This window comes from Nannospalax galili, unplaced genomic scaffold, assembly GCF_000622305.1.
Source record: "Nannospalax galili isolate Female #2095 unplaced genomic scaffold, S.galili_v1.0 scaffold1054, whole genome shotgun sequence".
Taxonomy (NCBI): domain Eukaryota; kingdom Metazoa; phylum Chordata; class Mammalia; order Rodentia; family Spalacidae; genus Nannospalax; species Nannospalax galili.
The window spans coordinates 272,268-282,845 of NW_008335006.1; the positions used below are offsets into that span (position 1 = coordinate 272,268).

The 10,578-nt window shown below is 44.5% G+C and overlaps 1 protein-coding gene across 1 annotated transcript in view; it reads left to right on the plus strand.

Moving 5' to 3' along the window:
- The first annotated feature begins 1,825 nt into the window (after positions 1-1,825).
- The window catches only part of Hexb (hexosaminidase subunit beta), a 28,549-nt gene continuing 19,796 nt past the window's right edge, over positions 1,826-10,578 (plus strand). Inside the window, exons 1-2 of the mRNA XM_008829721.3 lie at positions 1,826-2,322; positions 6,948-7,093. Coding sequence (XP_008827943.1) covers positions 2,066-2,322; positions 6,948-7,093 — 403 coding nt within the window. The 5' untranslated portion in view covers positions 1,826-2,065. The remainder of the gene's footprint in view (positions 2,323-6,947; positions 7,094-10,578) is intronic.

Below are 10,578 nucleotides of genomic sequence, written 5' to 3' on the forward strand. Positions count from 1 at the left end.
TTGGGTTGCTTCTTGTCTTGGTTCTCTGTTTTTTAAGTTCGTTATATATTCTGGTAATTAAACCTCTATCAGATGTGTCGCTGGTGAAGATTTTCTCCCATTCTGTGGGTTTTCTGTTTGTTTCCTTGGTTGTCTCCTTTTTTTAAAAAAGTACTTTATTTATTTTATTCTATGTGAATGCATGTATTGGCTGCATGTAGGTAAGTGCACCTGTGTCGTGCAATGCCCGCGGAGGACAGAAAAAGCTATCAGATCCTGAGGACAGAAGAGGCTGTTAGATCCCCTGGAACTATGGACAATTGTTAGCTGCCATGTGAGCGCTGGGATTCGAACCTGGGTCTTCTATAAGAACAGCCAGTGTTCTTAACCGCTGTAGCCCCAGCTGTCCTGGAACTCACTATGTAGACCAGGCAGCCCTCGAACTCACAGAGATCCGCCTGCCTCTGCTTCCCAAGTGCTGGGACTACAGGCCTGCACCACCACACTTGGCTTGGTTTTGTTTTTTTTTTTAAGATACTTGCTATACATCTGTGGTTTGGGTCTACCTGGCCCCTCTTTTTCCTTGTGCTAACATAATCTCTGTTGATATCTCCATCCATGTTGGTCATGGGACTTGACTACCTTCTCCTTCGGGAAGCTATGAAATCAAGCTTGTTGATAAGCATTCAGATTTTATCAGGATAGTATGGAATACAAACTTTCTTGTAAGGAGTTGACTTTGCACTCTGGGGCTGTCAGGGTGTCATAATAAGGAGAGAACTAGGCTGTAAATGAAATGAAGTAGAGAAACCCTGACTTGCAGTTGTAACGAAGAGAGGAGGAAGGAGCCAGGAGAGACCTAGAGTCTGGCAACACTGCTTGCATCCAGACATGTTTTAGTTCCAAATATTACATACAGAGGCTTGTCACAAATTAATATTTATGTTGTTTTCAGGAATTTATTATAAATGGAGTTTCTTTTCCTCCTGCTTTTATTTATTTCTAATTTTTAAAAATTTATTTTTATGCTATGTGTGTTATGTGTAGGAGTGTTTTGCACACATGTATATAAGTGCATCTGTGCCCGTGCAATGCCTGAGAGGTCAGAAGAAGGTGGGTTGGATCCTGTGGAACTGGAGTTTAGGATGGTTGTTAGTCACTATGTGAGTCCTGGGAACCAAACCCGGGTTCTCCGCTAGACCAATCAGAGCTCTTAACCACTGAGCCATCTCTCCAGCCCCTCTTGTATTTCTCTTAACTGAGGGTGCTGGGGCTGGGGCTCAGGTTCATAGAACTGTGTTGCAGTAGGACACAACCTAATTTTTAACTACGTAGCAATCTTCTAACATCACTTTATTAAATTAACTGTTTTCCCATTGGATGTATTGTAATTAGATTTACTGTAATCTTTGCTACATTTCGCTGTATACTGTAGCAGTCCTGTTTTAAACTTCTTTGGGAAATTATACGTTGAAACCATTAATCTCTATTACAAACGTATTCTTTTTGTATTACTTTTATAATATCGTTACCCATTGCGCTCTTCCAAAGTTTTAACTTCTCTCCTCTCCTGCCAAGATTTGCTTGAACAAGTTTTTTGTTTGTTATTTTATATTTTATTTTTCTGCATAAATTTTAACCTCGCAAACGTCCAAAAGTCGGTCTCAAGGAATTCCGACCAGGAGACTATCAATTCGAGCTGCATAACCGTCTAGACTTCTAGCCAAAAAACCTACTATCTCAGTTATCTGTTACCTAAGAGGGAAGAGACTGGTGATCCGGAGGAGTGAGTTTTCCACCTCCCTCTGGCGGAGGCCGGTAGGTGGCGCAAAGGAGTGGCCAGGTGAGATCAACCCCAGAGGCACCTACCTGGCGGAGGCTGGCGTCCCAGCTTTGTCTCCTACCCCGACTCGGCTCCCCAACCCCCGCGCCAAGGGGCGGTTCCTGGCGTGGAGGCGGAGCCCGGGCGGGATGCTGTCACCTGACTCCGCGACCCGGGCGGGCGGCTTCCTTCCCCTGCGCCAGGCTGGCAGGCAAGGTCGAGAGGCTCCGGCCTACCGGCCACCGCCAATCACAGCGGAGCGCCATGGAGCAGCGGAGCAGCTTGGAGCCGCCGTCACCGCGCCGAGCCCGGGGGTCCCGGCTGCTGCTGGCGCTGCTGGTGCTGCTGGCGCAGGCACCCGGCATCCCGGCCAAGCCGAGTCCCCCGCTGTGGCCGATGCCGCAGTCGGTGAAGATGTCCCCCCAGCTGCTGCACATCGACGTCGAGACCTTCTACATCGACCACGGCCCCAATTCCACGGCGGGCCCCACCTGCTCGCTGTTGCAGGAGGCGTTTCGGCGGTGAGCAGCCTCACCCGGCTGGGAGGGACCCCGAGGGCTGGCGGCCGGGATGGTGGACCACCCCGGGGCGCTAGCGGACCTCCGCACCACCCGGTTTCACTGGGTTTCAGGATGACACAGCAAGTCTGAAGCCCAAACTTTGACGTCCGCCTGCTAACTCCTGAGCACCCTTGGGTGCGCAGGGACCCGGGTCTGGGTGCTGGATGAACATGTCATTGCTGGGAGGCCATCACCTAGTTGGCCTCAGAAGAGCAAAGGAGATGGACAGAGGAGACAGTTCTTTCCCCACTCCAGAGATAGGGAGGGACGTGACTCTCAAGTGAAGGGACTAACCGTTTGAGCACCAGAAGTATCCTCCAATGTTGACTGTCAGTCCTGTGCATCTCCATGCCCTGCATCCTTCCCAAATGTGGTAACAGTTCAGATGGCAAAAATCTTAATGCCTTAAAAAACTTTTTTTTCCTCTTTTTTTATATTTTATTTATTATTTTTATGTGTATGAGTGTATTGCCTGCATGTAGGTAAGTGCACCCCTGTCGTGCAATGCCCTCGGAAGACAGAAGAGGCCGCCGGATCCCCTGGAATTGGAGTTACGGACAGTTGTTAGCTGCCATGTGGGTACTGGAAATTCGAACTCGGGTCTTCTGCAAGAACAACCAGTGTTCTTAACCACTGAGCAATCTCTCCAGCCCTAAAAACTTTTATTTATGTCTTCCTGTATGTGCCCGCAGAGGCCAGGGGGTATTGGATCTCCTGGTTGTGAGCCACCATTTGGGTGCTGGGATCCAAACCCAGGTCTTCTGCAAAAACAGCTAAGCCATCTCCATACCTGGCAAAAGTGTTAAGCTGAACAGTGCAGAAAACCTGCCTCTTAAAGTCTCTTCTATAGACAAGGTTAGGCAGTGGAAGTGTTTTCAAATGGCTCTTAAGCAAAGTCTACTCTTCTGGTTTCTCTTCACTGGTCATGTGATTGCTCTGCCTGCTTCCTCTTTTCATAGATCCCTAAAACCCTTTTGAGTTATTCAGCACTTCACACTTCCACAGTCTGCTCAAGCTCCAGCTCTTTGGCCACAGAGTGAATAGCATTATAGGCTGGCAGTCCACCCGCAGCTGAGCACAGGGGCAGCTTGCAAAAAGAAAGCTGCTTGAATGTTCCACTTTCTGCTCCTGCAGAGTGAGGCCTTTTCCTGGGGAATGTCCTGGGGGACTGTAATACACTGCCTACTTTTACCCCAGGTCTCAGCTGTGTCTGTGTCTAGTGAATACAATTATAACTTAATATTGCCCACAGGACACCAAACAGCTGACCAGGAAATGCAGACTCAAGGATGGGTACTTTGGGCTCTGTGGGTGCCTAGGCTCCTGCTGAAGAGGTCTGAGATGTTGCTAACAGAAATGGCCCATTCTCTGCCACGGGAGAGCTAAGTGGATATAGCCATCCCATTTTGGAGACATGCTCTAATAAGTCTTTGGTATTGATTTGCTAGCAGGCTGGAATGCCATGACTCAGGTGGATGAAAATGTAGAACCAAAATGGCTGGTTCAGTTGGGGATATTCAGGGTTTTATGAAAGTTACCTGAAGGTCCTCTAAAAGTAGCTCATGAATAGGATTGGATATCTTTTAAAAACCTTCCTGCTTACCTTTGGGCTCAGATTTTAAAACTGGATTTTCCTTCTGCATGTGATATGAGTGTGGTAGGCATGGATGACTTGTTAATGGGTACATAACAAGGGCTTGACTCAGCTCTAGGATGGTTTGAAAACAGGCTTGGTATTTCTAAAGAAGTGCAGATATAATTATTACCTGAAGGGTTTGCCTAATTTCATGGCTTGTGTGGGAAGCAACTAGTAATAGCATCTGGCATTGTTAGGAAGCTGGTTGTAAAACATGGCTAAGCCTTGAAAGCATGCAGGCTGAGTGTTCTAGGAACTCAGGGGCAGTGGCTGTCTCATAGTAAGCTCATGGAGGGGATGGAAGGCTTTGGAGATGCAGGGTTGTTCAGAATCCCGTGTGGCTTCCATCTTTTAAAAAATATTTTATTACCATTTTTTATTTGATGTATATGAATATTTTGCCTACATGTGTGTAAGTGCACCATGTGTGTGCAACGCCCATAAATTCTGGGTCCTCTGGAAGAATATCAAGTGCTCTTAACTGCTGAACCATCTTTCCAGCTCTAACCTGGCTTCACTTTTGAAGAGTCCAATCTATGTTACAAACCCTGCTTTGAAGCACACTGCTTTTTGTGGGAAGAGTTTGGCCGTTGGGTGTGGGACTATTCCTTAATTTCTACAAATTACTGCATGGTAGGCACTCACATTTTAAATTAGTGGCTTCAATCCCTCAGTTCCTGAAAGGCTAGTGACACCCCACTAAGATCTCAGCTGGCTAGTGGCCCCAATTATCTTTTTCCTCAGTATTGGGGATCCAATATAGGGCCCTGTGTGGGTCTCTCCCTCCCCTCGTGGGCCATTGGCCACCTATCCATGAGAACAAAGGGAGCAGAAGTGACGAACGGGGTCAGGATGGCCAGTGAGCATGACGGAAAAGACCTTCCGGGAGTCATTTTCAGTGAGACAGCTCCGTTTATTCATTGGGGGTCAGGGAAAAATGTAGTGTGGGGGCAGCAGCCAAAGCTTCAGCTGATAGGTGCTCATAGTGTGCTTTATTTACAGTGGGGCTCAGGGAAAAATGTAGTGTGGGGGCAGCAGCCAAAGCTTCAGCTGATAGGTCTCATAGTATGCTTTATTTACATGTGGTAGGGGGATCCTATCATCTGGCTATAGGGCAATGCCTAATTATCATATAGAAAAAAATTGGGGGCAGTTTTATTGCAGGTCACTATGCCAAAGGTCATGTTCCAAATAAGGCCAGGCATCCATGCTTGGTGGCACTTTCCAGGTAAGTCAGGCAGAGAACAGGAGGCCCCTGCTAAGAAAGGAGTCGAACTTAACAGCAGGGTTCCCCAACAGCTTTGCACATGCTAGGCAAACTGTATCACTGAGCTACATTCTATGACTCCTTTAAATATAAAAACATTTAAAAAGCCAGGCCTCGTGGCATACGCCTGTAATCCCAGCTTAGGAGGCAGAGGCAGGCGGATCTCTGTGGGTTCAAGGCCAGCCTGGTCTACAAATCGAGTATCAGGCCAGTTGGGGCTATAGGGAGACCCTATCTCAAAAAAAAAAAAAACCATATTAATTTTTTTTTCTTTTGTGCGTATTAGTGTTTTGCCTGCATGTATGTCAGTGCACCTGTGCCGTGCAATGCCCACAGAGGTCAGAAAGTGTCAGATCCCCTGGAATTGGAGTTACCAATGGTTGTGTTTGTTAACTGCCATGTGGGTGCTGGGAATCAAACCTGGGTTCTCTGCAAGAACAACCAGTGCTCTTAATCACTGAGCCATTTCTCTAGCCCCCTAATTTAAAAAAAAAAAAAATCTTTGGTCTTTTTGAGACAGGGTCTCCCTGTAGCTCCAGCTGACTTGGAACTCCCTATGTTGACCAGGCTGGCCTTGAACTCACAGAGATCTGGCCTCCTCTGCCTCCCGAGTGCTGGGATTACAGGCATGTGCCACCACACCTGACCTTTATTTTATTTTATTTTTTTTAAAGCTCCTTTAAAGTTTCATTTTCTGGGGCTGGAAAGATGGCTCAGCAGTTAAGAACACTGGCTGCTCTTGTATAGGATCAGGGTTTGATTACCAGTATCCACATGGCAGCTAACAGCCGTCCTTAACTCCAGTTCCAGGGGGATCCGACAGCCTTCTCTGACCTCCATGGGCATTGCACGACACAGTGCACTTACACGCATGCAGGCAGTACACTCATACACATAAAAGAAAAATAATACCCAAACAATTTCATTTTCTATTCTTTCTCTGATATTTGGTTACCAACAAAAGATACATTTGAAAAGCTTTGGTGGCACCATGGGCTGGTGACCCTGTTTTAGGTTTATGTATCAGCTGGGTTATGCTGCTGAAGGAGAACAGGAACCTTGACTTGACCTGAATTTAGCAATAAGGAAACTTATTCCACACAGTAGACATCTAAAACAATAAGCAAGAATCTAGGGCTGGTTACTGAGGTGGACTGAATGACCAGGGCTCCCTGTTCTTCCTGTCTCTGTTCTGCCATCTTTGGCACAGCTGCAACAGATCTTCTGTCAAATCGAAACAGTTTTCTTTTTAACATATATGCCTGGTCATGGTCAAAACGAAGATAGATTACTGTGATGGGTTTGAGCACTTTTTGGGTGGGGGATTGAGACAAGTTCTCATCATATATCCCAGGCTGGCCTCCAACTTAGTATGAAGCCGAGGATAACTTTGGACTCCTGATCCTTCAGCCTCTGCTTCCCAAGTACTGGGATTACAAGCATGCATTGTGATGCCTGGCTTTGACACTTGGGAGTGTGTGGGAACTTTTAAAATGGATCTCATTCTCAGAAAGTCTGATCTGAAAATCTGGACATTAGAATTTTCAGAAAGTTCGCCAAATATTTCTAATGTAACACTTTCGTAAGAATCTCTGTTTGGACTGAATGGGTAGAATGGATTTGAGCATTGATGTATATGTCCACATATACATTTAAACGTGTTTAAATTTATTTCTCCCACAGATATTATGACTATATTTTTGGCTCCTACAAGAAGCGTTATGACATTGATGAATCTGAACTTGAACCACAGTTAGAGCAACTTCAGGTCTCAATTGCCCTTGAGTCACAGTGTGATTGTTTTCCCAATGAGTCTTCAGATGAGTCCTGTAAGTACTATTATGGAAATAATATGCATAGTCATTGTGGAAAATTTGTAAATACAGTCATACGTACAGAAGGAGGAACAAACTACTTATAATCCCAGCACTCAGACAGAATTAACCCCTGTTGTTTCAGGTGCACATATATGTTTTGCAGAAAATGTTTGCCATGTATATAAACATTTACATGAAAATGGGAAGAAGCTGAGTGTGGCACTTGGGAGGCTGAGGCAGGAGGATTGCAATGAATTTGGGAATAGCCCATGCTACAGTAAAACCTTGTCTCCAAAAGAAAAAGAAAGAAAGGGAATAATTCTGTAGTAATTTTGATTTATATATATGTATTTTAAAATTAATTGATTTTGACTCTACATGTATGAGTGTTTTGCCTGCATGTGTGTAAATGTACCTCAGGCCTGCGGAAGCCAGAAGAGGGAATTGGATCACCTGGAACTGGAGTTACAGAAGGTGGTAAACCACCATGTGGGTGCTGGGAACCGAACCTGGGCCTCTGCAAGAGCAGCCAGTGCTGTTAACCACTGAGCCATCTCTCCAACCCCGATTTTTATATTTTTGCTTCTTTTTGCATCCTTCATTGTAAATATTCAAGAACTTCATTAAATATTCTCTAGTGATCTACTGCTTCATGGTAGAATTAGCTTGACTAATCTCTTATTTTTTGAGGCTAGGTAATTTCTTTGCTTTTTTAAAATTTTTTAATTTTAATTTTTTTTTATGTGTTATGCCTGCATGTAGGTAAGTGCACCCATGTTGTGCAATGCCCGCAGAGGACAGAAGAGGCTGTTGGATCCCCTGGAACTGGAGTTATGGATGGTTGTTAGCTGCCTTGTGGGTGCTGGGATTTGAACCTGGGTCTTCTGCAAGAACAGTTAGTGTTCTCAACTGCTGAACCATCTCTCCAGCCCCTTCTTTACTTTTTTATAAGATTTATTTTGTGTGTGTCTGTGTGTCTGTGTCTGTGTCTGTGTGTGTACCTGTGTAGGTGCCCATGGAAGCCAGAGAGGGAGTAGGATAGTAGAATCTCCTGGAGCCAGAGTTTTAGGTGGTTGTGAGCCTCCTGACTTGGGTGCTGGGAACCGGACTTCTGGTCCTCTCAAAGAGCAGCTAGTATTCTTAACTGCTGAGCCCCTTAACTTTTGTCTTTGAAGATAAATTAGAGCTTCTTGCGCTTTCCATTGAGCTGCATCCCGAGCCTGGGGCATGCCTTCTCTGTAGGATGTGTGGCTGGCAATGGTAAGGAATTGTACCAAGGAATCAAAGAGGAACAGTGTAAAGGCCTGTAATATAAGATTAGGGCCAGAGAGAGACACCTGAGAATTGGGTGAAAAACAGGAAAAAAAAAAAAATCCACATATTTAGAAAAAAATGCTGACTCCTTTGTCCCTAGATTGCCTCCTCCACAGGTAGCTAAGTACAGGCCTTCCTCCACCTGGTACAGAGGAGACTTCTTAATATAGTCCTTGGGAAAATATTCAATTTCTTTTCATTTCTGTAGCTGTCTTTGGGAAAGAAAGGATAATTTACCAATACTTAACTATGTGATGTTGGTGGCTGCTCAGTACTCAGGTGCTATATAAAGTAGCTTTTGCAATTTCAGTTGAGATAGAAATGGCCATTATGTTGATAAGGAAACTTGGCTGTCTGTTATCATCATCAATATAGATTCTAGAAAACAGGATGTACTGAGACTGAAGAGCCACAGCTTATCTTCAAGTCAGCTTGTTCTGAGAAAGAAGCATCTTGAGAGAAATGTTTATGAAATTTTCCTGTTGAAGGATAAACTGAATTTAAAGTCTCTATCACTTGATGATAGTGATAAAAGTTAACATGTATGAATCGTATGGCCAGAATGTGAGGAAATATTGGAAGAAGAGTCAAGTATCAAAGGGCTGAGTGTACAGCTTAACATGCACAAAGGCCTTGGGTTTAGGCTTCAGCACCGTAACAACAAAACAGCCCAAACCCCCTGCATTAATGATGGGCAGGCCCCAAGAACTAGAAGTGAACCAGTTTCTCGTTTAGAGGTAGCTATCTACATCAAGGATATTTAGGGTGGTTTACCTGAACTAATGAAGTTATAAACAAAATGAACTAAATGTCCATTGATAAAGTTAACACACACTGAAGAGAACTATGTGGCAGATAGCCATGGAGAGCTTGCCAAAATAAACTGCTGAGTTGGACACAGGAAGCTGTATAACATATAAGGAAGGATACCATTTATGCATCAACACAAAGGAACTTGCACATAAAGCAGGATTATATTTTCTCATCGCACAATCATGTGTGTCAATACCCAGGAAAAGAACTAATAGCTATTTCATTTGAGGAAGGTAGAGAGAACTGGATGAACATCTCAAATAATATTTTAGTAATTTTTTTAGAGGAGACTATATTGATGTATTTGTATATATGACACCCAAAATAAAGGTGTTTATAGTATAAAAAGGTACAGAAAGGGATAGTTGAAAAGTCAGACACCAGCTGGGCATGGTGGCACATACCTTTAATCCCAGAGGCAGGTGGATCTCTGTGAGTTCAAGGCTAGCGTGGTCTACATGGTAAGTTCCAAGCTAGCTGGGGGTACAGGGGGATACTGTCTCAAAAAAACCAAAAAAAAAAAAGAAAAGTCAGACATCACCCCTCCCTATCCCCCAAAGAGACAATCACTATTAGTACCAATAATTTGTTTTTGAAAGTAAAATTCTTTAGCTGTGTGTCTGCATATATATTTAGCAATCAAGTCTTTTAATTGCTTTTTATGATTCAGTAAGTTGAGCCAGAATCCTTTTTGCTATCAGCCAGACCCTCAGCTATGGGAACACAATTGGCACCAAGTATACCCAGCATGTTCATGTTTTTAGGTGTGAGTTCCAGGCCAGCTGGGGCTACAGGGAAACCCTGCCTCAAAAAAAACAAAAAACAAACCAAAAAAAAAAAAAAAAAAAAAGCAGAGGCAGGCGGATCTCTATGAGTTCAAGGCCAGCCTCGTCTACAGAGTGAGTTCTAGACCAGCTGGTCTCCCTGTCAGAAACAATGTGGCGGGGGGAGGGGGAAAAGAGAGAGAGAGAGATTGAGATTTTGATGTGGATGGAATGGAGACATGCTTATTGCACTCACAGTAGCAATAAAGTTCTGAGCCTGGCATCTGGCTGACTCAGCACTGGTCTTCTGATAGGAAAGGCCCTTCTGTTAGAAGACTGTCAGAGTATCACATGACTGACACATCTTTTCCTTGCCTGCAGCCACCTGTCTTGTGACAGTCTGGATGTAATGGAAGGTGATGATCCAGTCCAGAGGCTACAGTATTAATCGTTACCCTTTAACCCTGCAGCACCATCTGTGTTCTCTCTGTGAGCCTACCCAGACTGCTCTAAGACCAAAATGATCATGGACTGTCCTTGGTAGAGTATAGGGCCCTCTTGGTTCAGAACAGCTAATTAGGACTGCATTTTTTTTTTTTTTTTTTA